General features: G+C 36.0%; 1 protein-coding gene across 2 annotated transcripts in view; it reads right to left on the reverse strand.

Moving 5' to 3' along the window:
• Nucleotides 1–231: 231 nt before the first annotated feature.
• LOC149829782 (RNA cytidine acetyltransferase 2-like) overlaps nucleotides 232–27,465 on the reverse strand; it is a 36,777-nt gene continuing 9,543 nt past the window's right edge. Inside the window, exons 6-27 of one of the 2 annotated variants that reach the window (XM_090016089.1) lie at nucleotides 26,174–26,347; nucleotides 23,960–24,070; nucleotides 23,677–23,810; nucleotides 23,504–23,597; nucleotides 17,476–17,574; nucleotides 15,475–15,611; nucleotides 15,060–15,157; nucleotides 13,511–13,637; nucleotides 13,345–13,435; nucleotides 13,154–13,253; nucleotides 13,013–13,065; nucleotides 9,588–9,764; nucleotides 9,200–9,237; nucleotides 3,553–3,658; nucleotides 3,138–3,317; nucleotides 2,955–3,063; nucleotides 2,800–2,869; nucleotides 2,563–2,722; nucleotides 1,924–2,052; nucleotides 1,656–1,826; nucleotides 1,310–1,375; nucleotides 232–944 (exon numbers count right to left, since the gene is read on the reverse strand). In XM_090016089.1, the coding sequence (XP_089872215.1) occupies nucleotides 723–944; nucleotides 1,310–1,375; nucleotides 1,656–1,826; nucleotides 1,924–2,052; nucleotides 2,563–2,722; nucleotides 2,800–2,869; nucleotides 2,955–3,063; nucleotides 3,138–3,317; nucleotides 3,553–3,658; nucleotides 9,200–9,237; nucleotides 9,588–9,764; nucleotides 13,013–13,065; nucleotides 13,154–13,253; nucleotides 13,345–13,435; nucleotides 13,511–13,637; nucleotides 15,060–15,157; nucleotides 15,475–15,611; nucleotides 17,476–17,574; nucleotides 23,504–23,597; nucleotides 23,677–23,810; nucleotides 23,960–24,070; nucleotides 26,174–26,347 (2,646 nt within the window). In that variant the 3' untranslated portion in view covers nucleotides 232–722. Of the gene's footprint in view, nucleotides 945–1,309; nucleotides 1,376–1,655; nucleotides 1,827–1,923; nucleotides 2,053–2,562; nucleotides 2,723–2,799; nucleotides 2,870–2,954; nucleotides 3,064–3,137; nucleotides 3,318–3,552; nucleotides 3,659–9,199; nucleotides 9,238–9,587; nucleotides 9,765–13,012; nucleotides 13,066–13,153; nucleotides 13,254–13,344; nucleotides 13,436–13,510; nucleotides 13,638–15,059; nucleotides 15,158–15,474; nucleotides 15,612–17,475; nucleotides 17,575–23,503; nucleotides 23,598–23,676; nucleotides 23,811–23,959; nucleotides 24,113–26,173; nucleotides 26,348–27,465 lie in introns of both variants that reach the window. The other variant, XM_090016088.1, reaches the window with a different exon arrangement.

Consider the following 27,465-nt stretch of genomic DNA (forward strand, 5'->3'; position numbering starts at 1 on the left):
AAAAAATTTAACTCTTACAAAAAAATCCTGAAATATAAGAACAATCAATTTTATTTTAGTTTTTTCTCTTATTTGATTCTATATTGCTTCATTTTTTATTCATATTTGGCTTTTAAATTGAAACTTTGTTTCCCGCTTCATATAAATTTTAAAATGCCTCACTTCTCGCTTTCCCTTCATTTTTCCTGCTTCTGCTTCCTAGTTTGGCAACCTTGAACCAAATACAAGCCATTTGCAAAAAGTAGAATCAAATAGTAGTTACTCGTTACACGGATTCTCGTGTGATAATCTTTTGGCTAGCAAACAATGGAATGCAGTCATCTCAATAAAGCAACAATCTTTTGACTAGCAAACAATGGAAGGCAAAGTCATCTCAAGAAAGCTACTAAATACAAAATATGGCATTTACAGCAGACTCAACAAGCATTTAATTGGACCCTCAGCTACATATGATAGTTTGATATAATTATCAAAATCTAAATTGAATTACTCAAAACTTCAATTGGCAGCAGCTAGCAGTTGTCATCATCAAGCCTCAATAAACAAGTGCTACAAGCACTAACACCATTTGCAACATTGCTTGACCACAAAGTAGGCCTCTCTCAGCTTCATGCATGCTGCTGCTATGCCCAGAAGATCCAAAACCAAGACTGGAAGCTCATCAAGCAAAATTTCTTGGAAGGAAAACCAACCGAGAGCTTCACACTTTTCTCTTTTTGGGATTAAATTTGCCTGTCATTTTTCCTCTTTTTGTTCGTCTTTCCCTTAATTTTCCCATTCTCCTTGTTTCTACTGGATTTGACACTCAGAATGCCACTAGAAGAGATCTTCCCGTGTCCGTTTAGCAGTGCCTCCTCAATCTCATTATCTCGATCAACAATCGCATACTGTTTTAGCATATCAGGATTCAGTACATAATCCTGGTTTTCCTCGTTCATTTTCTCCTGCACAAGACACGTGCCAGAATTGTCAACTTAGGACCACATTATGTGACCTGCTAACTTGCCCTAAAACATAAAGCAAAACTTACGCAAAATTGATCTCATACTTACGCGGCTAAATTTTTATTTTCTTATGAAAACACTAGCTTCTATAATTATTCTATCAGTAAAAATGCATCTTTATAGATCTCATGAATGTTAAGAACACACATCTGCCTATGCTATTAAATTTTCAATGTCAGCATGTCCTGGGGTTTCAACCAATATTCTGGACCAACAAAAGTATAGCCTGATATCGGATGTTGAAAAAACTTGCTTGGCTGCTTATGAGATCAGTTGAAAAAAACAGACAAGCATTCACTACTTACAACAACTTGTTTGGCTGCATCACTGAGGTCATCCTCCACAGATCTGCTGTCAGGAAGCATCACAACCTGCACAGGCACATAGACCAATATAAGTCAGAATTCCAAATACAAGACATCTATTATTTTGACTAATGATTACTGCTTATGTCCTACATAATTGCAAAAGGGACTAGATGTTCATGACATATGGTGAATATGGAAAACTTTAATTTCCTGGAGATATGTTCATGCCAAGTTGAATAATTAGTAGTTTACCAGACCAAATGCGGGGTTACTCAAGTAAACTATCCATATATTCAATCTACTCCAGTTTCTTCTTTGTTATATAGGGACTGTACTAGCTTACCTCTTTGAGCCGAGGTAGGGTTGATTCAATCTCTCTGGCTGTCACTCCATACAGGTAGCGGTAAAACCTGGTCATAACCTTAAAAATGTTTGCAGTTATCTGTTCCCCAGATAACTGCACCTCTTTTGCAAATATATGACCTTCTCTACAGGGCAGAGGAATCCGCACTCCCTGCAAAGGAAGGAATTGTGGTTAGTTACTGATGTAACAAATTTTTAATCTAATCCTGCTGAAAGAAACCACTCAAACATTAAAACTAGGGTATGACCTTGAGATATGTGATATCCTGGTTCTGTAAGCCAATGCAAAGCACAATAATCTTGTGAATGTAGTCCAGTTCTACTGGAAGCTTGCCACCAAAATATAGATGAGAAAGGACAGGTACAATATCCAAGATCTGGAGACATTAACACACACCAATATCAGGTTTAATAAAGCATCAATACATGACATTCCAATAAAATAAAAGACTGACAATCTGTTCCTATAACCAACCAGAAACTATGCAAGAAATTAACTTTTTGTAGTAACTGCAGACCATCAAAGAGCGTAAAGGAAAGAATAAATTCAACTGAATCGATCTCCTGATTACCATGATCACATTGCACAGTTTACAAGAAGGTGCACAAGTTATGCCTGGTGTAATTTAAAACATGATTACAATCACAGACAACCCCGCTACTTGTGCACAAAGTTTACCATAAGTATAAATAGTTAAGATTCAAATAGTACAAGACAAAACATACACAAGCACATGATTGAGGCTTAAAAGATAGAACGAAACAATGCTTCATGATCTATCTGAAAGTACATGCAGGCACTGAACAACCTCTGTATCTAGTATATCATCTCAAAAGCACAAACTATGTGACATATGGTAACAACATAAACCAAAAAGAACCCTTACCAAATGAAAGTCCATGCGATTTTCAGTGTAGGATTCTAGTCGTTTCATATCGTATGGGGTTAACATCGCAGTGGCCAAAGCCGAAACTCCATTTGTTGCGTTTGCAGATTCTCCCACTTCTGCATGTACTTTCCGGTAACTAGGCTTTGGTTCCAAGATCCTGAGCATTACAAGATAAGCACCATCAGCACAACATAAGCAAGCACAAAACACGAAAAGAGAGTGTTCAGGATATACTTCAAAGCGAGAGCTGGTTGTAGAGAGCGAAAGCTAGATCCCAATAGCCTGATAAATCTTTGCCTGAAATCTGGAAAATGGCATCTAGAGTTCAGTTTAGAGACATGAAATATCATAAACCCAAAAAAATGTTCAACTCAGAAGCTCTTCTCAACCTTGATAGAATGGATCAAGAAAGCCCCACTGATTTGATTCATTTAGTTCAACATCATCAGTATTTAATGGCCTAAGGACCATGCAAGTATGCTCACCAGTCACAGCATTCTGATTCACCAAAATAACCGGTTACTATTAATCTGACATGAGTGCGCATGCAAGAGAGAGAAAGAGAGAGTAACTGGAATCTGGGAAATGTAGAAAGGTGCAAATTTGTTTTTCGCCCAGAAACTATAAAGTGACCAGGTCAGTCCAAAAGAGACACCAATGTAGTGAAGCTTCTCAGGGTGTCGGTCCTGTAGATGAACAAGCAAAGGTGGAAGATTGGTCCTTGGCTTTATGCTCTCCTCAAGCAAGGAAACCTGACAGACAATGTCTAATACATGAGTACAATTTTGAAGAAATAATAATCAATCAAGATAAAATCTGGCATAATCTATCATGAAACAAAAATAGTGAGGTCAGACTTCTGGACACACAATAAAATCATCGCCAAGAATATCAAACAACCCAATGCAGCATTCATAATGTTTTCAAGAGAACTGAGACCAAAACTATCTCCCAAAAGATACTTTTGTCACAATTCATCCTACTGACCTTTTCTGCAGCTTCTGTGACCATAATAGACTCGTTCTCAAATTCATCAAGTTTGGGATAGTCATATTCTGCTTCACTGATGTTTGTCAATTGACCTTCATAATACCTGCATTAGGCAGAACATAATTAAGATAATATCGTGCAACTAGCATGCATCTTTGGTGGTACATATGCTCCTATGTGACCTCTGAGTTTCTGGATTACTATTTACTATTTTGGTGAAGAATCTCACTATCCTAACCTAAGAAACATTTAGATGCCTTTATGCAACAATAGATATGACCATTAGTATGTATGATATTTATTAATCCTACCTTAATCTGGCACAGAACTGCATCCAGGCAGGTAGCCTAATATCTACATTCACTGAGAACTTGGAAAATCATAAGGCATCCAGCAGCTACCACATGAATGCACTGAGCATTGATCTAGAGTCTCAATATGGTTGTGGCATGAATAATTCGAGGAACCTCTTGAGGATTTATTGAAAAAAAAATGATTTGCGTACAAAGTTGTAACAAGTGTATCATACCACGTGCCTTACAACCTCATCATATCATAACATAGATAAACTAAAAGGAAAACATATTTTTTACAAATAATACACAATTAAGAAAATCAACAAAAAGGAAAGCCAAACTTGAATGTTTAAGAAAAAATAAAAAAGCAGTGTTGAAAAATTCTAAACTTTTATTTTTGCAAGGAAAACATAAATTGGTTGCAGCAAAAGTGTCCGTTTTCATATTTATTCTTTATGTGAAATGCAAAGAGTCTAAATATTCTTTTTGTGCTAAGAATTTGGTGACTGATTTGGTCCCTAATAAATGTTGTTCATGTCTTGGCCGACTGATGGTTCTTTGGCAAAGCAGTCTTTAGAAATTGTACAGTCAATCTTTTTCATTACCATCATCAACAACATTATTACTATATTCAAGAGCAGTGTTATTAAAAGCGCGCCTCAAGGCGCAAAAAGCGCGCCTCACCTCAAGGCGAGGGGCTTTGTGCCTTGAGGCGCAGGCATAAAGCGCAAAAGCCCTGAGGCGCACGCCTCATACGCCTTGAGGCGCGCCTCAAGGTGAGGCGTACACGCCTCACCTTGTTTTGCACACCAAAGTATCAGATTCTCATATTAGAAGACAATGCAACAACACTGAGAGCTCGCTTTGGCAAGCACTGTGCTGGTGCTTTTATGAGTCGCATAAATCATAAGCTAAGAGTTGCAGGCACTAAACAATACTGTTGCACGAATTGGAGTCACATTTCATCGAGCATGTGGGGTGCTATAGTAGCAACATCAAATTCATTGTTCAAATCGTTGAAGAACACTGCAAGCAAACGATTTGCGTTGGATGGTATTAGGTTAATGGCTGCACATGCCTCCCATAGATCTGGAAAGAATGACACATGATCAGCAGTCACCAACACTTGATCCTTGGCCAAGCAAGCATTCTGATCATCCGATCTATGTTGGAATTCATCCCATTTTTTATGGACTTCATCTAATTCCTTGCTGAGCAATTCCTCAAACCACGTGTAATTAGTTTCTACCATGCTAGGAAATGATGAAACCTCCACCATCTCCGCTGCCAATTCCACACTAGTGCATGCCAACTACTACAGTCACTGATAGCTCCATCTCATCAATGTCAGCGAGTACCTCATCAAGATCTCTCGATGCATCCTTTGACAACTCTCAACTGTGTCTAACTTCACAAAGTTGTAGAGATGGTTAACCATTTTGAGGATGGCTTCAGCCTCCTCAATCTGCACATTCGATTAGGTCGTCATTGTCCCCATCTCACACAATTGCATGTCCATCTCAAGGAATGCAGTCAAGAACTCGTTGAGGTCATGTATCTCCATTTTCTATTCAAGCTATGCTCAAAATCACCAATATCACCGCTCTTATACTAGATGTGTCTCTCACATGCAACACGGTACTCAAAGATCGATGAAAGTAAAGAAATAGAAAACATGTTCCCTCAATTCAAGGAGAAGGTGGCCTCCACACCCTAAAGAGCATCTTTCATTAACATTCAACCTGTTTTTCATTACAAAAAAGACTATTTATTTAGACACTATCCTTAGATGGAACTGGATCCTACCTAATATTTGGTCCATTGCTACCCAAATATATGGTCCATTGACTCTATTTACTGTTTTACATGTTAATCTCATATTTTTTCAGTATTTATTTGAGATTTTTTATTTCTTGTTGGTTGTTGCTTCATCAATAAAGCACTTTTTATTTATTTATAAATTTAGATATTTTTTTTAGTTTTTTTTAAGTTTTCAAAAAATATTTTGAGGCTTACGCTTTACGCCTCGCCTCAGATTTTGGTGGAGCGCCTCGCTACGGCTCAACGCTTTTCACAACACTGTTCAGGAGCATCTGTTGTTAGGGAGCCTCATGCCTTTATAGTGTAACCCACTCTCACTACATCATTATAGTAAATTTCATTAAAATTCATTGACTTAGGGCCACGTAGGACCTTTTCACAATGTATATTGCATCTGATCAAAAAATACATGAGATATCATCATAGTAGACTTCATTAACTCAGCCAATTTCATATGGTTATGTCCAGATTCTCGTATGTAAAGTGCTCATGTTATTTTCAGATTTACATATGTTAAAAGTGTAGCTTTTATGCATGTGAACGTATAGACATGTGCATGTAATGAAAACGTGAATTGTGAAATTTATATTATTGTTCCACTCCCATGATTACGTGAATGTTTGCATATTGTGCATGAGATGAATAATGAAAAGAATGATGTATTAGCAAGCATTTGATATTATGCATATGTGAAATAGCCATACATGTGCATTCTCATTTTGGTTGCATGTACGTGCATTTGTGAGCATGATGAATGATTTCATATGTGCGTGCTCATGGTGATTTTTGCATAAAGTGCATCAGTGGTTAAAAATGAACCGTTGTAAGCCGTGTGGGCCACGAGCCGGGGATGCTCTATATTTTGTTATATTCGTTGCAAAAATCAATTTGATATTATTTGAATTAAGTGCACTATTCATATTATAACAGGCTGGCCCCGAGTCGAGTTTTGCATGCAGATTTGCAAAACAAATTTTGGTGTCGTGTTTTGCATGCTAAATTACAAAACGAATGTTGATAAATAAATCCTCTCTTGACGAAAAGATAAAAAGAAAGTAAAACAGTGTAATTAATTTTTTTTCTAGATATCACTTCCACAATGTGGGAATCTTGGATTTCGGTTTTGTAGAACCGTGAGGATACTAAAATTCCACGTGTGATTGTGCCCGTGAACCCAACTAAGTGGTTCACCTCCCGACCACGGTTTTAGAGAGATTTAGTCACTTTGTCTGGGGGTGGTGTGTAGATACAGTTCTTATTATTGGTATACCAAAAAAGTAGTATTGGTGAATGCTGATTTCCCTAATGTCCTGATATTAGATGATGAATTCTAATGTTCCGATGGATGGTGTTGATTCCTGATATCGATCAAGGACCAAGTGTGAAACACATTAATAAAATATAAGTTTGTTTTAATCTACAACTGGGAACCTAACTTGAACTCAAAAATTATTGTCCTTATTTTTTAGTATTCGCGAGTTTCAATGAAAAGTGAAACTAAAATTGTGTGCACTTAATAGGGACATGCATACAAAAGAAACTCTCATAAAAGATAATAAGTCACTCATGCATATGCATTGATATCATGCATATTCTTGTTCTGCATTAAAGCAAGCATCTTTACATGTTCTTTTAATTGTGATATAGTATTGTTGCATTATAAATATTCACTAATGCGTAAATAGTTATTTGAATACTGAAATTTTTGTTGTTGCATTTCCTTTACAATGTTGCATAAATTTTATTTATATTCTTCTTGCTTATTTGATTCATTAGAGGAATTCGCACGTAGAATCTATGATTCTGACAACATATATTTTATGTTTTTAACGGTCTCTAAATCTCAGTGATGAGACAGACGGCTATAGAGAGCTACGATAACGGCATAACTACTTGACATTCTACTTTGGGACAGAGTAACTATATTTTGCTTTACTTATTGCTCTTAAACTTTATTGATTGATGAATAAAATTATTTTGGTTTGGATAACGGTGGTGTAAGGCTCGGGTCTCTAGGTTTGTTTTTGCAATTGTTTAAAAAAATCGTTTTTCCACAGTTATGAGTTAGGGTCGTTACAATAGCCAACCCACATATGTGCTCAAACGAATACTTGGGGCTCCATGGGGCATATGCATGTTACAAAGGTGCAAGATGAATATTTAGGTTTTTCAGATGTATAATTCCTATTACATAATTATGGCCAATTGGTTATATGTCCAACGATACGTCCTAATCTAGATTCATTTCTCACTTGAATCAAATAATGTATACTTACATTTGATAATTTGTGATTATAAGTTTATAATTAGTCATCTAGTCACTGCTATTTATGACTTTTTCATCATAAATAGCTGCTCCATTGTGATTTCATCTTTATAATCTTCTTTGCCTTCCAAAACCAAATTTATTTTCTGTATTTGAAGATAACAGGTATTCTACCTTCAATCTAAGTGCCACAGATGCATTGACCAATTTCAAACTTAAAACAGAATATATAAAATCTTCACATCATTGTTTGCATATACCTTAGCTAAACATATCATCCACATATATAGCATGATCAAAATATGCAAACATTTTATGAATGAATTATTTTCACATTTGGTTGCAAATTATCCTACCTTTAAATTGGTTTCTGACAAGCTCAAACAATTTAACTGTTTACCACAGATTTTTATATTTTCTGCATGTACATACACTCACGCACCAAAGGGCGTAACCATAGCAGGCATCCTTCCTGATCCCAATCTGAGTAACAACCTCCAACATGGTATGTTAATTCTTCCAGCATCTTCCTCAACTAAATAGCTTTTGTTTGTACTATTTTGCCATATAGCTAACAATATTGCTGCATCCGTTACTCTTTAACAAGCTCCATATTACTCATTCAAAATTTAATCAAGATATACAGAAAAATACACCTCCATTTACAGTATAACAAAAGATTTCAGTGTTTCAATGCTAAAGCAGACTCTGCAGTCATCCCAGATTATTTCAACTAAGAAATCAGACACTGCACAAGACACTATAAAGGACTGACATCCCTTATACTCCAATTATAAAACAGGATCCCTGTATGTTCTTTGGATCATGCAAGGTATACGTTTACAAGACAAACAGGATATATAGACCAATGAATTACACTATTTCATCAGTAACTGGAAAATAGCATAAGATGTTCATAAATCATCTATTGATCCCCACCTGGAGAAACATGTGTTGCAATCTACAAGCAAAAAAGGAAGCATATACAGTGGACAACCAAGATATTCATGACAGTTTTCTATCAACAATTGAAGAAACCTCTTAACATAAATAAGGAATGCATTGATGTGCTTTAGAAGGATAAAAAGTTCTAAGAAAATCACTAGGTGTATCATCTTGTACTTGCCACATATAGTATCAATCATGTGACAAGAACAACTACTAAGCACTTGAAAATTAAGACACAAAAATAGGAACAAATTTCAGTCCAATGAAATTTTAAGAACATGTTGAAACAAACTACATGAATAAAGTTACAGACCTGGTTAGAAGATCCACAGCAGCTGAGCCATACCTAGACTATAATAAGATCAGAAGAAAAGAATAAGACATTTTGCAGTGTTGAGAAAACTAAAGGTGCATTTGATTTCCTTGAATCTCAGATCTTAGGTGATTTGAGAATGGATCTCGGATCCAATGTTTGAAGGGGGAGAGAGTGTGAAAGAGGGCACAAATCTCAGACTCACAGTTATTTAAACCAATAAACCCTCACCCTCCTCCTCAAGTCAGAAAATAATGAATTAGGGGCTGTGTTTGGACGCTGAGGATCTTAGATAAGATCCTATGTTTCCTCAGCCTCTGATCTTCAATTTGATATCTAAAGCAATCAAATGCACTCTAACATTCATAATTTGTCATAAGAGAGATACCCCTGCTATATCTGGGTGGACAGCAATGCGGACAATTCGAGCACCAGAAAGGCTAGGAAAAGTGTTATCTTGAAATTGCTCAGAAAATTTCCACGGAATTTGGTCTCCAGAAGGTTGGCTGCCATGACTTAAACTTTTTATGACAGATTCTCGAGAAATTTTCCCTTCGAGACATACCTAAAGAAAATCACAATTTGTTGGCCATAAAATCCATATTACTAGAACAAACAAACAAACTAGAGCATGGACAAGTTGGATGAATGTATCAATAACTTTATGGCTTTTGCAAATATAAATGCGGCAACTATAAACCCTGTGAAGCATAGCACCAGCGACTGTTCTGCATATATTTATAATTGATTTGTATACAAATGGAAAAATAGCTGGTGTTTTAATAGAGAAGTTTACCCAGAATCAGCTCATAACCTCATAAATCATGGATACTGTGTGGTTGAATATATCAAAGATGTAAAGTTTCAAAATACTTAAACTAACTTGATCAGGATAAAATACAACTAGGCATACTTGTCCATATTTGATTATACTCAAATAACATAACCCACTTATATTTCTATTTAAAAAAATATCTTAAACATCGACCAAAAGTGGAATGTGATCACACACCAAGGTACATATGCATCAACAAGAAGGGACCAGGTTGATTTTCCACTTAAAGTGTTAAAGAAATAATGAAACCCCATAAGAAGCTAACAGACATATCAAAACAAAACCATCTTGGTATGCAAAAGTTAACATATATGATGTCCCAGACATATATGGGACCAAATGGACACACTTGGATGACACGGTTTACTGGAACTTGAATAAGTGGACACAACCACATGCAAACGTGAGGGAGCGTGCACACGCACATCCAAAGTTTGAAAAACTATATATGTCCATCTTTAAGGCATGAGCTTACAAATAAAAATTACAGAAAGCAATCACCAAAAATCTTTCCTAACTTAGGGGGGAAGATATTCTCTGACATAGCTTTCTCATGTCCATCCCCATGTAATAGACACTGGTCCATGTTTATGGCTAGTCTCCATGACATGTGATATAGGTTATTATATTACATCTACAAGCCAAAGTGTTCCAAGCCCCCAGAACAATTTCTGAAGGAGGTCTAGTAACCCTAGTGATTGATCTAGTGATGATATCGACCAATGGAGACTTGGAACTCAATATAATATATGTTCTATTGGTGGGGCTGGTCTATATAACAATTCAGTATGATGGTAGCTCAATGGCTTCTTATTGGCTGGCATTCAAAGTTTAAGAGCTAAACCACCAGATATCTCAATCACAATTCATAGGTAAGTTGTCATGGTCGTCTTCAGTTGGCATAGAAGGCACACCAACCAACATGCAACCAAATATGAAAAGAACCTAGTGGTGATTACTTGTATAAGCAGTCCATGTGATATAGGCTCAGACAGTCCAACAAGAACAATTCACCTACAAATGGCATCTACTATACCTAAGTCACGCCCAAGTATTAACCCCACCTCACATACTGCAGGGTGATTATTTTGAGAAGGACCATCATGTCCGTCGGTCATGTAAAGAAGGATTCATGACTTGGATTAGATAATAAGGAGCACCCACAGAGAGAGAGAGAGATGGTCTGGCACTGCCTATAGTTCAAAGATGCTTTTCCCCCCTGCTTGAAGGACAAAGCATGACTTTGTCCCTTGGTTTCACATGAGAATGCAGAAAAGAATTGTTGCACTCTTTCCTTTTATTTTATTTTTAATAGATAAAACATCAGTTTCCTTGGATTTTTGGATGAATATCCAAAAAACAAACATATAAAATCGTTAGAGTTTAACAGTATCAGACAGTTCCAATAAAGCTATGTTTACTTAAAACAGAAGTGATTAAGACAGACAAATATAACATAACAAAAGAAACGCTAATTCATACAAGGAGAACCAAGCATCTGCATTTGGCCAATAAACTAATAACTTGCAAATATAACAGTTAGGATCTGTCATTTGGGTGCCACAGCTCATAATCATAAAGACAAACTGCTGTAGGAGTTACCACCCCCATGGACACAGAAACAGGTTATGTCATCATGCATGTTTTCAAAATGTCCCTTTCAGTGCATTCCTAAGACCTAGTCAAGACATACTATAGGGAGAGTATCAACTTATGATGACTTTTCTTGAAAGTTTAGGATAGCATCCTACAAGCTTCTATAAATTTACCATACACAATCTAAATCACTTTAAACATTTATATACTATCAGACTTTCCGTACTAACCAAAGTCCTTGTCAGAAAACAGCCTCCGTAGTATGAGATACCTACAGATAAGCACCATGCTCCCACTTCTATACCTCATAAAAACAGTTCACCTATATGCCCCTTCACCATTTGCAGAGACACACTCCGCGAAGTCATAGTATAAGGAAGCCTTTAGTAAAGAAGTGAGGGTCAAGATTACAGAGAGAGAGAGAGAGCTGGAAGAAGAATTTAAACAATAAAGTTCATTAATCACTCAACCAGAAAGAAACAGGAGAAGCTTCATAAGTAGTAACAAACAGAATTAACATAAAACATGGCTAAACCCTCAAAAACATTATTCTATATCAATCGACCGAGTTGACCCCGGTCAATGTCACTCAAGCTCGCTTACCTGATACAGCAGGCTGACAAAGCTCATCTAATCATAAATGAGTTTTAAGGGTTGTGCTATTGTTGTAAAATGGGCTCATTCATCACAATCCTATCTAGAAAATGGACCAAGCATTTCATACCACCTCAACTTAAACAAAAATCTTCATTACAAAGAAACATACAACAGAATGTGAAACATTACTAGTTAAATCAAATCATATATGGCACAGAATGTGAAATATTACTAGTTGAAGAGTCAAATAGCAAAAGATAGTTAAGAAACACACTCAAAACCTAGACAATGCCTAGTATAGCAGAAATATTGAGTGTTTGAATCCAGGCCATGTAGATGGACTAGAATTGGACACCAAAAGAAGCTAGGAAAATATATTGCCCCAAACAAGTATAAGCTGCAAGATTAAATACTAAAAACTTGTGTCTAATTTGAAATACCTTCCTGAGTAAAGACATGCATCTAACTAGACAAATTAAAAATACCTTTTACAGTGTGCATTAGAAAAATTGACAATTTTGTTCCTTCCATGAAAATTAAATAGCTCTTTAACATGATATATCAATCTCACATAACTCAAATTTAAGCAATATACCAACTTTTCACAATAGCTCACTTAAACTGTCAAAAACATTAACATCCCTATCCATCACATAGCTCCACAAAGACTAACTAAATAATAAGCTGAAATAGTTTTTTTCTTCTTTTTCCTGAAGTAAATACACCAAACAAAAGAAACAATAAAGATAACAAAATGCATTGGCACCAGAGGCAAAGAACGGAACCTGGATTACACACAAAATATCAGGAAGTTGATTTTTTGATTCGTCCACCTTACCTGTGAAAATATTAAAATACTAGGATTTGAAAATCTTTTCATTGGAAGATGAGAATAATACAAAAAAAACACTTCACTAACAAATTACCAAGCATCACAAACAAGTGATGAGCAGGGGCATCTGCCATTAATTGCAAGTCATTAGGAGAATTTTTGTAATGAGACGAAACATATAATGCCATCATTCTCTACAAATAAAAGAAAATAAACACAAATTGATCAATATGAAGAAAGACAAAGACAAACCAGCTAAAACGATCCAATATATACTAGGAATACCTGCAAAAATATTTCACTGTCTTTGTGGTAGGAGAAAAGTGTATCCCGATTCACGTAGTAAAGATCGCACTCGCTTGGAGGAGGCAAGCCACTAAAACAGTGGAACATTAAAAGAACATGAGAATTTAATCATCCTGCAGTCAGAGGAAATGTATTCCATACGAACCTGCTATTTAGACGTGGGATATGATTGGTAACATCCAAGCAAAGAAGTCCATGAAGCCAACTCTCAACTGGATCCCCAGCAGCATATCTAATAGATTCACTCAACTCTATCTTCTTAAAAAGTGAACCTACAGATGCAAACATATTCAAGCACATCAGACATCAACAAAGTAGATAATTCTCTGAATAAGATTATCAGCAGAATTTCTAAAGCACCATAATCAATTATTTATTCAGAAGCCTTTTTGAAAAACAAGACCTGCTAACATAGAAAATACAGTTATACATTCAGGTTATTTTCTGCATAGTCAAAAGCACCCACAATCGGCCTAGGCGTAAGTAAAATGCCTAGGCTTCGCAATTCCTAGGTGGGAAACTTAAAAGGTACCGATTTTTCTGAGTTGTGAGCCTAGTCATCGACTAACCTGCCCTCACCATTTTTTATTATTTTTTCATGTACTGTATTATATATATAATGTGTGTGTGTTTATGATTTGTTCTATGAAACGATGAAAACATGCATTGTTAATTACATATTTATATATATATAGCTGAAAGTGAGATATATGTGTGAGTTTCTGTGAAATTTCCTAAAAGCATGTTTAATACTACCAATTATGTAATATGTTATTTATATATGTATGTGTGATTGTGCTTCTGTGAAAGCCTAAAAGTCATAGATATAAATACGTGTGGGTGGGTGGGTGAGTGAATGTTTATGTGTGTGTATATATAGAGAGAGACAGAGAGACTAGAATATGAGAATTGAAATATGAGAACTAGAAATATGAGCATTTTCAACACTTTTTTTGCAAATCCAACCATGTGGATGTGCTTGGCATGGTGAATTTGTTAGGAATCAACCATTGGATCGTGTATTTTAGATGAAAAATGGAATTTTTTAATGCTTGAATATTTATGAAGATTATGAGTCATTGATTTTAAAGCCTTAAAAAATCTCATTTATGCATAAAAAACGGATGTTTCAAGAGTCGGTGGTCTTATAAAACCAAGCGTGTAGATCACATCCGTATGATTAGATTGAAGAGAAAAGAACAAAAAATCCATGAAAATTGCAGTTCGCACAGTAGTTCTCATATTTCCAGTTCTCATATTCTAGTGAGTATATATATATATATAATGGTTTTGCATATTTTGTGAAAGAATGTATAATTTTGTACTTTGTGATGAAACTAAAAGAATTAAACATTTCTATGTATTTGTTGTATACTTTTTTAAACTTTTCAAAAACCTTGTATCTTAAAAATTGTACATGCAGACAAGCAGGAACAATTCAGACCTTTGGTCAGATCCCTATCTAGTTTAGAGACAACCAAGCAATTTCAGGTTCAATTAACACCTATTCAGGTCGAAATGAAATCAGGTGTAATGTATTCACATATTCTAAAAAGCAATAGCAGTCTTTCAATAAATGAGAATCTGAGAACAAGGAACAAATTTAACAATAAATGCAGTAAACCAAATGCATGAAAGTCATAATATAACATAATTATAAAAGGAAGAAGTTCAGTTAAATCAAATTGACGAACCAGACAATGTCTTTTCATCTTTCTTAGCCAGCAAATGATTCTCCACTTCCAATTTACTAAAAAGCTTGAGAGACAAGGATCGACCGGTGCCTTCATAACTTCATGCATGAAAGAGCTCAACTAGTTAAGAGAGCTATAGAATATACTTGAAGCCCAAATTTATCGAGATCAAATAAATTAAATCAATTATTAGAGCAAAAAAATTGGACCATGTTAATGCTGCTAAAGACCACAATACAAGTAAACATGAATAAAATCAGAGCTTCTCCCAACCACACCATGCCCCACCTAACCACCCCAGAGAAAAGGGAAAAAGAAAAGAGCCAAAGCTATCTTCTCAGCTTAACAACCTGAAATTAGATGATAACCAAAGAACTGAACCCAATATAATTCAGTAATAGGAAGCAGATCATACCCATTAACAGTAGATGAAAGGAAAACCATATATGGTCCAAGTAAAGATGTTACAACTGGTAAGGGAATCGCAGCTGCTTCATCAATAACCAAAAGCTCAACTTGAGAAAGCTTTTCATGGTCTTGAGGTTGTATATACTGTAAAAAAGCATAATACAATGCTTATAGTAACATAGCGAAATAAAAATTCCGAACAGAATAAATTACTATAGGCCTACCACCTGAAGAGGATGAGAGGCAGAGGAAAAACACATAAATGTACAGCAAATTTAGGTAAGATAACATGATTAATGAACATGAATTATGTAAACAGTGGCAAACCATAGTAGTTTTAAGTCCTTAGAAGCAATAGCCACAACCATCATGCTAATTTCTATGCAGACAACCGTTCACAAGCACACATACACATTCCAAGTTAACAAATCAACACTTCAACACCCTACTGTATTTATGCATAGGATGTCTAAAAGTATTCTACTGTCTCTAAAGCATGAATTCTTTCGTGTCTCCATTCTCCATTACTGCCTTATATGCCAGAACTAAAACGCAAGAAAAGAGATGCTAAAAAATCAGCTCCATGCTATCATGAGCACAACAGGAAATGTAAGTTGTACATGAAATACGAGTTTTCTCAAAGCAACCACTTCTTTCTTTTTGTAAGCTTAGACATGCAAGTTTGACCTTTTCACGTAGCTCATGTAATTTTATTGATATTCTATAATTGATTCTACATATGATTTATCCTAGCAAAAGGTGATGAAATTTCTTCCTCCAGAATCTTCAAACATTTAAAAAGCAAGGGACAGATTTTTTACGGGATCAAAAGTATTTAGCCATTACCAGTCCCTTCTTGACAAGGGCCTTCATGGCTGGCAGGAAGCACTCGGATAAGGTTCCCATCAAGGATATAGCTCCACCTTAGCTGCCACAGGTGGAGTGACATTAAATGAATGGATACCTCAGCTCCAATTTATACCTTCTCATCTTCTGTTGAACTTCAAATATTTTACTCCAATAAAAATGCTTTTAACATATATGGAGAAAAATGACTAGGGCCTACTTTTTGAAGTTGATCATAAAGCATCCAGACAACTACAAAACTTCCATGGCCTTATGACGCACATATATTTCCACATTGTTACACACTGAGATGGCAATCTCTGATAAGGATCTAATCATGAAACATTGATAATCTTGAATTTTGTCTGGAAAATTGCTCTTCCTCTCAGACCAGATATATTCCAGCTTATAAAAAGACGGGCTGAGGAACAGTGAAAAGAAATATAGACAATAAGAAACAGGCAGCAACTTGAGTTGGAATTTTATGAAAGTGGGGAGAAGAAACAAAGTGAAGAACTAAAAGTCAGTCAACAGGGCAAAGGGAAAGGGAAGGAGTTCCTAAAAGGCTGAAACAACAGAAAAACATAGGAACAAACAATGAGTCCTCGAGTCAATTCAATTCATATTATTGACTTATGGAGATCACAAAAGCAAAGTAAAATAATGAATTCCAATAAATGTTTCAACACTCATCATCCATGAGCTCATGAGGCATATATATCGCACACAATGACAAAGCAATCTCTGATAATGCTCTAGTTCTGCAACCCGGAAATCCTGAATTGTCTGAAGAAACCTTCTTTCCAAATCTACCTCACAGACCAAACATACTCCAGTTTACAGGGGTGAAACAAAAAAGACCAGAGTTGAAGGATGCCACACGTTTTAACTCAAGCATTTTAAACAATCTACTACTTTGACAGAAGCTTGGAGCCAGTGTTTTTTCAAAAGAAGCAGAAAAAAAAACAAGTGCAAGCATGACCGCATAGTCTAAACCAAATATGCATATACCACATTGCTTGAAAAGATAAGATCAACATGCAATGTCAGTCAAAGAAAATATATGATACAATTGCAAACTTCAGAAAATATATCCTAGCACTTTGCCAGCCCAATATGGCACAAATGACAAAGTACAAGCACCAGGCATCTTATGCAATACCTGAATTGTCTGCCTGTGTTGCTTAATAACATTTACGCGTATGGTTGCTTTCTTCCAGTCTGGATTGGTGCTTCGAATGGACTCATAATGAAGATGCTCCTGCAAACCACCAACAGCAAAGCAGTAATACAAGGCAATAAAATAGCAATTCAACAATCAGAGTTTTGCTTCGGTTACAGATAAGGAAACAAATACAAAAGTTTGCTTGGCAGGAAGTTTTTCCAAAACCATCAACATGCCATTAATAAAAATATCCCACAAATCCATGGAATATATCGTGGACCACACCCTATTGGAGATCCAATGGACTGACACATACCCTTTTCTGAATGTGACTTGTTCAATTCCACAGACAGATTTGAGACGAAGTGCAGCATTATCAATTTATCGTCCATAGAACTATATTTTCCAAACATCTATAACATTTGACCTCATTATAGAATAAGCTAATAGTAATATGAGAATTGGCAGGGAGAAAAACCAGAACTACATTGCTGAAAACAGGAAAGAATGGCAAACTGACACTCTGTATGTTGTAAAAACATTCAAATTGGAGTATAACTATACAAGGTCCCACAAACAATAGATAGCCTACTAAAAAGTAAAATTATCAAAATTAACAAATCCTGAACACTCATTATTTTAACACTAGAACTTAAGCTTTGTAATTGGAGACAAATTCATGACCAATCCATGTCACATGGATACTCCATTTTGACTATCATTCTGTATCCCTTTATATAGTCATATTTGAAATTTCATAAAAATGGTTGTATCTCCATATCTGCAGCCGTATCCATGTGACATACTGACCAATAGATGTCTTATCCATCTTATAAAAATTTTGCAATATGCTGAGACCATAAGATTCATGCAGCAGCATTCAATATTTGTAGTTCATGTGATTTATGAGAACTACAAAATGACAGTGTTCCTTGCAACAATAAAAGCAGCTGCAAAGTAATCAAAGTACACAAAAACAAGTAAAGAATATACACATACATATACCGATCCCTTCCCATTCTACCTCATCAAAGATCCCACAAGGTAGTTTCTGTTTGGGTCACTTTCTTTGTCACTATCGTGTCAGCCATGAACTAGAAAGTGGAATTTAACCATTACAACCAGCAAAATGAAATATAACTTCCTTCCACCACCTTATGCATATTGCGGACCACCTTGTGAATGAAAAGACCCTTTTATATGCTATCCAGATTCCAAAGTCAAAGATTTACCATCGGATACAAGGTACCATCCACGCAAGCTATCGTAAGTGCTCAAATAACATGCCAAAACTAAGACTTCTCATGCTTCCACTCTTTCTAAACAACCAACTATCTTCTTTTCCAATGATTGATGGCTGCTACAGAACTACAATTTAAACCAATCACTTCATCTCCCAATGTTCTTTCAAAGATGATCTGGTACAAAAATGTGGGTATGCATTGGGACATATGTCACATGGATACGAGAAAGTGTATGGGGGAAGGTGTGATATGGCAATTTCAAAAATGTGGGTAGGGACACACACACACACACACACACACACACACACACACACACACACACACACACATATATAAAGAGGGAGGGAGAGAGAGAGTTTCGGTCTGGGTAAGGATCTTTATTATATATGAAAAGGGGAAGGCCCCGTGTCCTGCCATGTTGACACGGGTACGACGGGTGCAATGGTGTGTTGGTGTGACATAGATTGGGGCGTGTAAGTCTAGTTCAAATCTATATCTGATGTCCAGAACACCAGAACCGTATGGAGGGGGGATTTCTTTATTTATTTCTGTTTACAATATTATCATTCTTATATGTTATGTGAATGTATATCAGAAAGAGATGATGTCTTCTTGCACCTTATTGGTTGTAACAGTTTTAATAATAAATAGGAAATCCATACCACAGGCTCCCACATTGGGAACTGTGCACAGCAATAGCATCCCTTTTATCATCCTATCTTCTTCCTCCTCACATGTGATTGATTTGAGATATCAAGAAGATACCAAAGTCTTTTAGTAAGCCCACGATGGTTTAATGATTGTTCTTGGCCCTTCACAATGGTAAGAGAAAAAATCCTTTCTTTCAATTTCATTAACCCTAGGATCTAACTAGAATGCAGCTTAGTCCTCCAAAAAAAGATCTAGACATCATGTCCATGACTTCAATAGGCATGGTCCATAGTGACAAAAGTTAAAAACGGCAAAATCTCGGGAGTCAAAAGCTTGGGAGATTTTGAAATTTTCATAAATCTCGCTTTTTCAAAAAAAAATCTAGGCAGTAAAAAATAAATTAAAAATAGAAAAATATTTTTTATAAGAAAATATAAATAAAACACATTTAAAAATAAAAATCTTGGGGCTTTTCCCGATAAATATCTGCTAAAACTATAAATATCGTGATATTTGTCACGATTTGAAAATCTCGCGAGAAATTGTCATTTTAATTTTCAGGCAATTTCTCCACATATTATCATGAGATCTTTATAAATCTCACGATATTTGTCAAAGAGGCATGGTCCAATGTCCAACTTGGGCCTTAAGATGACTCATAGTTGTTGGGAAAAGTGGTCCACTATGATCTCCCATTTTAACAGAATTCCCACTGCCATTTAATTCTTAGTGCTTGATTTAAGATATAATAATCCAACGCCCAAGCTGACAGCTTCCAGAGATAGCGTAATCTCCATACCTGATGGATGGATGACAAGGACTTTCCATTTCAAATCACATCTTGTATGGTCTTCTGGTTGATGATTTTGGTTATACAAATATACAAAAATAAGTGGTAGACTTGTCAAGACTGAATTAAAAAAGGGATTGGTCTTAGTGGTAGTTACCCTTTTACCCACAAATAAGATGAATTTCCTTACCGCTGATGTATAGAACATTGTCAAAATCCTGTTTGTGTTTATTTAAGACCAGAAAAGTATTAAATAATTTGGAATTCATGTCCAAGAAGCCACTTTTAAATTTATAAAATTGTCATGACACTTGACGTTTTTTGATATTTTCAAGATACTTTCAGCTATTTGGGTTAGCAAGATGAGATTAAAAAAAATCAGATAACTAGAAAAATCCTGAAAAATGTAATTCCAACTATTAGTTGGAATTATGAAAATCAGACCTTTTTTTTAAAACAATATATCCCAGAACAGGGGCCCCCTTTCTTGCCCAATGGAGTGCCTTGATCGTCCCTTCCTATTGTTAATTTGTTTCACTACCTTGGAGTTGTTGTGTAGCCTCTATGATCACTTTACCATTGTAGAAGGACCTAGAGGATGAACAACTAGTTAAATGGCATGAAACGAGGAGACTGGGAGAGAACAGTTTTGATTTGGGAGATTAAAAACATGGAAACTGTTCGATGAAATGTCTCGGCAAGTTAAGGATGAGGATTAGGCAAGGTGAACTTTCAATGTAGCCTGCGGAATGGTATGTTGTTATGATTCTTCCTTTGCTAGGTTAGCCCCAATGCCTCTGCATCATTGTTTAATATCATAGATGTGAGAACTCAGTTTACCAGTTTGCCTAATTGTTCGATATCACACTTGCCAAAGACTTGGTTTGCTAACTTATGCCTATCATGTTTTAGCCTTTTAGGTCCACATGCATGGAAAGTATAGTTGATCACTTTTAAAAATTTATGTTACACACAAAGAGAGGAGCTGCCAAATTTTGCATAGAACTAACTATGGGATTCTTTTTTAGAAATCAAAGTGGAGCCCAACACTACCACTTTTCCTGAACTTTAAATTTTGAGGTTCTTAAACATGGAAAAATTATTTTGATAAGCTATTTAATGAAAGTCATGCTCAGGATCTTGGAGACTTCTTTATTCTTTTTCATGAGATGAATCGTGACTTCATGCGCAAGATTCAAAAGAAAGAAATTGCAGAGGCTTTGAAGAAAATGAAATCAAGAAGGGCAGTTGGCCCAGATGGTATTCCTATCAAGGCTTGGAAATGCTTCGGAGAGAAAGGTTTAGAATGGTTGACAAATCTTTTTAACAAGATTTGGCGGACAAATAAGATGCCTAATGAGTGGAGGAAGAGTACTTTGGTGCCTCTATATAAAAATAAGGGTGATATACAAGATTGCACAAACTATCGTGGTATAAAACTCATGAGTCATACTATGAAACTTTGGGAGAGGGTGATTGAGTCTAGGTTGAGGAAGGTTGTCATGATATCGGAGAATCAATTTGGTTTTATGCCTGGAAGATCAACTATGGAAGCTATACATCTTCTTAGACAACTTATCGAGAGAAATAGAGAGAGGAATAAAGATTTGCATATGGTTTTTATTGATTTAGAGAAGGCATACGATAGAGTACCTAGGGACGTTCTCTGGTGGACAATGATGAAGAAAGGTGTTTCTCTCAAGTACATTAAAATAATTAAAGATATGTATGAAGGAGTAGTAACCAATGTCCGCACTTCTGGAGGGGTGACCACCAATTTTCCTATAACGGTTGGGTTACATCAAGGATCTGCTTCAAGCCCTTTCCTATTTGTTATAGTGATGGATGAGCTTACGAGATCAATTCAAGAAAATGTGTTGTGGTGTATGTTGTTTGCTGATGATATTGTTTTGATTGATGAGTCTAGAGCTGGGGTTAATGCTAAGTTAGAATTATGGAGACAAACATTGGAAGCAAGAGGTTTTAAGTTGAGTAAGAGTAAGACAGAATACATGGAATGTCGGTTTAGTAAGCAACGAAGTAATGATGAGAGTGTAGTGAAGCTTGGTGAGCAAGAAATACCGGTGGTTGATTGTTTCAAATATTTGGGATCTATCATTCAAAAGTATGGAGAAATTGATGAAGATGTAAATCATAGGATAAAGGTTGGGTGGATGAAATGGAAAAGTGCAACTGGAGTGTTGTGCGATCGTAGAATGCCATTGCGGTTGAAGGGAAAGTTTTATAGGACGACTATTAGGCCCGCTTTACTATATGGTACGAAATGTTGGGCTGCCAAGAGACATCATATTCAAAAAATGAGTGTAGCTGAGATGCGTATGCTGAGATGGATGCGTGGAAATACAATAAAAGATAAGATTCGGAACGAGGAGATACGTAAGAAGGTAGGCGTTGCACCCATTGAAAATAAGATGAGAGAGAATCGTTTACGGTGGTTTGGACATATTCGGCGAAGGCCTAATGATGCTCCAGTTAGAAGGATGGAGAAATGGGAAAATATATTAGTTAAAAGAGGTCGGGGTAGGCCTAGAAAGACATGGATGGAGGTGATAGGAAAGGATATGAATGCTTTGAACCTCACCAAGGACATGGCATTGGATAGAAATGATTGGAGGAAAAGGATTCATGTGGAAGACCCATAATGATTTTCTTTTTTGGTTCATATCGCCGACCCCAATTATTTTGGGATGAAGGCGTAGTTGTTGTTGTTGTTGTTAAACACTCAAAATTTTATAATTCGACTATTTAATATCTGGATTTGCAACCAAATAGGCCCTAAGTGATTTTTCTTTCTCTGGTAGTGATTTAACTTTTTGTCTTATAAAATTTTGAAACAATTAGTGATATTTTCAAAATATCAGACATCCACTAAAGGGCAGTTTTAAGAAGAATTCATTAGAAACTTCAGTACATCAATGAAAAATACACTGACATATGTCTGTCTCCCATGGGATAGGGGAGACCAGTCCACTAGGTGTCGGAGACGTTGCCTGCAATGGAGACCTTTGTACTAATGATTTCAGTTGACTGGTTCCCAAAAACAGGACAAAATGAAAACAAGTCATGGTAATCTAGTATGGCAAGCATGCTTTCTTTAATTAGTTAACATTAATCCATGCATGTACATCGGAATGTACTACATATCAATAGTTTGTAAAGCCAGTGAACTGAAAGAGAAAATATGAAAACAAAAATCGCAGCTCTAAAGATGGCACACAAATGCATAATGAATAGAATATCTGTTCCAATATAAAAAGTTTAAAAAAGTACAGAACCATATAGAATATCTCAGAATATACCACATGTTAAAGTCACACACCTTGTACTCCAATGCGTCAAATCCTTTAAAAATAAAGTCAAACAATGTCTTCAAGTTCTCTGGACTAGGTGCAGTAACAAATATATTTGAGTATCTGGAAAAAAAACACATGTTCAATGAACAGAAAAATAATATAAAAAGAATACACCATAAATTTCCAGTAAGAAGAGAACCCAGCAGCAATAGCTCCTGCAATCGCAAGACCAAGAGCAGCAGATTTGCCACGACCACGAGCAGCAGTTAAAGCAATAGTCATCCGTAAGGACTTCTCTAAAAGTGCATTAAGGAAACTGATGACAGCTTTACCCTGTCCAACACATACTGTAACATATTACCAAGGGAAACTAATAAATGGCATTTACCTCTTTGCAACAGTCATATATGATATTATCACACTGAAACAAAAATGCTACAGTTATGAAGCTGAAACAAAAATGCTACAGTTATGAAGCGTACCTGATCCAGAGTACGGCATTTTCCAATCAAGGGTCCAACAGGAAAGTCACCATGAAGTTGTTCTTTCAGATTCTTCAAGTCTAACTCCGACTCTAGCAACCCCTCAGAGCCCTGTAACATGAGCAATAGGTTGCCAAAAGAAAACTGTAGCCTCTGAAACCCCGTTAGTAAAAGTTTAGCTAGTTAAACCCTTTTAGTTTTGGGAAGGAATTTTAAAACCTTTTAGTTAGTTAAACATTAAGATTATTAAAGTTAAACTAGCCTAAATTACCGAACTATAAGGTGGTTCCATCCTTAAATTTTGATTATTACTTTTAAGGGTCAAGACTCAGTTTACGCATTTTTTCACAAATTACCACATTATTTTCAAATATGAATGTTGTGTGTTGTTTCACATGCAGTTTGCCCATCCAAAAAAGACAATCAGACCCTCAAAATGCCACCTCCTTAGGCTCATTTTGGCAAGTTAAACACTCCTGATGTTCGTTCAGAGGGGTTTAAACTTAGATCTTATAATATATATTTTTTTATATATTTATGTTTTTTGAAAATAAGTAAATTCATTCAGCCATATAATCAGAAGTCATGTGTCACAACAGTACAATCATTTATACAATAGATAAGCAATCAACCAGCCCTGTTCTTAAATGAATTATCCAGGATAAATCTGAATTAGGTCATTTAGATCCAGCACAAGCCACAATATCTAGTTGTGCCTGGGATTCTCAGATTTACAGAGTTGGTTTTTTAAAGTACTGCCGCCACTACCTCCAAAAGTATCTTCTGTCTGTGGGATGCATGATAACATGATGCCTCTCTGCAGTGAAAGGTAATGTCTGGATAAAGTGTGCGTGTGTTGGGGGGGGGGGGGGGGGGGGGGGGGCTGTTAGATATGGCATTATCAAACAGTAACAAACTACATTACTACCTAGTTTAAAGTCAGTTGAAACTGTTTGTTTTATCCTTTCGAGCAAGCAAAAAAATCATTAAAAATAAAGTTAAGGATGACAAATTGTCACTCTAGATGCCAATTTACAGAAGATCAGAACTATCACAGAAAGGATTTAACCAATGAAGGTTCAAGCTGCCCCATTTGATTTTGGCACAATGTAAAACCTCAGTCAGGTTTATCTATGTATAAAAACTCAGTTGAAAGTTGAAACTATTATCCAACCACCTTTTTTCCCTTTTGATACTGAAGCTAGAGGACACTCATTGATCGATTTTGAACTTGTGACTTTCTGACAATCCAACATCTTATTCAACCCTATTTTTAACATGGCTTGTTTGATAGGAAACTGAAAACCACGCTTTCATGCTTCTTATTGTCAATCCTTATTAGATATGATGGTTACAGATGGATCCAAAGTACCAACCAAATTTGAACGTATACTTGGCAACAAATTTTTGCAATAATAAAAGTAAAAATAAAAAGTTAATCGGTCGCTATATGTTGTCACCAGACCAGTCAAATAATAAAATAACTGTACAATAACACATGCACTCATATGTATGCACATTGAATATACATAATTGCACATACACATATACAGGAAGATGCTGAGTTCCAAATTCTTTTGATAACGTTAACAAGTTCACCACAAATTTAAACCTTAATAAATTTAAAACTAGCATAGCAGTTCCATGGATTAACTGCCACCATAAGCAGTCAAATAATAAAAAGTTAATCGGTTGCTATATGTTGTCACCAGACCAGTCAAATAATAAAATAACTGTACAAGAACACATGCACTCATATGTATGCACATTGAATATACATAATTGCATGTACACATATACAGGAAGATGCTGACTTCCAAATTCTTTTGATAACGTTAAGTTCACCACAAATTTAAAACTAGCATAGCAGTTCCATGGATTAACTGCCACCATAACAGGCATCTTAAGAATTTTGCAAGGAAAACGCAAACATACACATCCAAAATTAACTAATAGATATGTCGTTTACAGCTGATATATATGGTAAAGCAAAGAGGCCTAAAATTGTGATGTAGCTTACAAGCATCAGAAGTCAAGACAAACACAAGAAACCTTGCTGCAACCACCATTCCAATAAATCAGCTACAGATTTTATACAGCCAAACATTATAGTGGAACACACAGGAACAGTATGTGTTTTTAATGTATGAACCATGATTTTAGAGAAGTGACTTGGCAAGAAAAGAAATGGAAATTCACATGTTAGATGCTTACCTCAGGCACAGATACATGAGTTATTGACCGTATATGCGACGAAATTGGCAAAATATTCATCTCATCATCCATAACAACACATGCTTGACATGAAGCAAGAGATAGAAGGAATCGCTCATTGAAGCGTGATGCTGCATTGGGATGAGCCTCGGTGCGAAACCTCTTATGTACGTCCTGAAAAAGAAAGATTGCCATAGCCTTGCTTGGGAATGAAATGATAAGACCGTGCAGCTCAAAACTAGATGATAACAAAATGTAGCTACAAACTATCCTGCATGCATCCAAACTTGATTAAAGCTTTTCAAGCCAATTTCAGTCTTGTATTTCGGTAGAACACCTCGAGCAGCATGTTCTTTCCTCGATATTTCATACTTATTTTGTGAACAAGCTAACCGGCTCCTATTATTAAGTACAAATTTTAAATCTGGAGTATTAATTTTGACAGACGCTCATATGGAATGATAAAAATGAGTATAAACCTTTAGCACCAACAATGCAAAAGCCAGGCCTAACCATTAACTTAGTATATTCATTTTCCCAATATATGACGAGATTCAGAACAGTTTATTTTGAGCAAGGCCAAACACTTGTTCTTTAGTTTGTGCAAGTGACGTAGAGCTAAGTATCACATAGCTGACATTCTTCTCCTTGAGATCTGCCAATTTCGCAAAGCAACAGAGTCAATTAAAACTAGAGACTCAACAAGCTGCAGAAACCTTTCCACCACTAATATATACAACCTGAGGTTAGCCTTATCTCCTCCATTTCTTTTTTCATTCTTTCCAAAGAGTCAACCCAACAGTTAGAAATTACGAAGCTCTGTCACATTTAACTTTTCATACTGGTAGGATGTCTATATGCTGAGTTGGAAAAATCCTATTAGAAAATGTTAGGGAAATTTCAAGATAACATTAGGTCATCGATTGCCAAATATGTATTTTAGAAAGTTGGGAATGGTTTAATGCACTATGAGATTACATAGAAACTATGTCACAGGGATTCGGCCAGACAGGTGCCGCATCAACATGACGCGATGCGGGTGCACGTGCGGGTGCGGCACCGGGTGCGGTCAACCCGACCCTGGGTGCGTTGACCGCACCGAGGGTCATTTTGGTCCAATTTTCTGATTTTTTTTTAGAAAATTTTGCCCTGTGAAATGGGCTGCGGAATTTTAAAAAAAAAAATCTGTTGACAGCTGACCGCGCAGCAGGACCCGCCCCTTGCTGGATTTTGATTTTGATTTTGGCCTTGATAGCTTCGGTCTCTTTAGAGTTGCCTATTCCCTGACGAGG

Source organism: Nuphar pumila, chromosome 8, assembly GCF_984573655.1.
Source record: "Nuphar pumila chromosome 8, dmNupPumi1.hap1.1, whole genome shotgun sequence".
NCBI classification, from domain to species: Eukaryota; Viridiplantae; Streptophyta; class Magnoliopsida; order Nymphaeales; family Nymphaeaceae; genus Nuphar; species Nuphar pumila.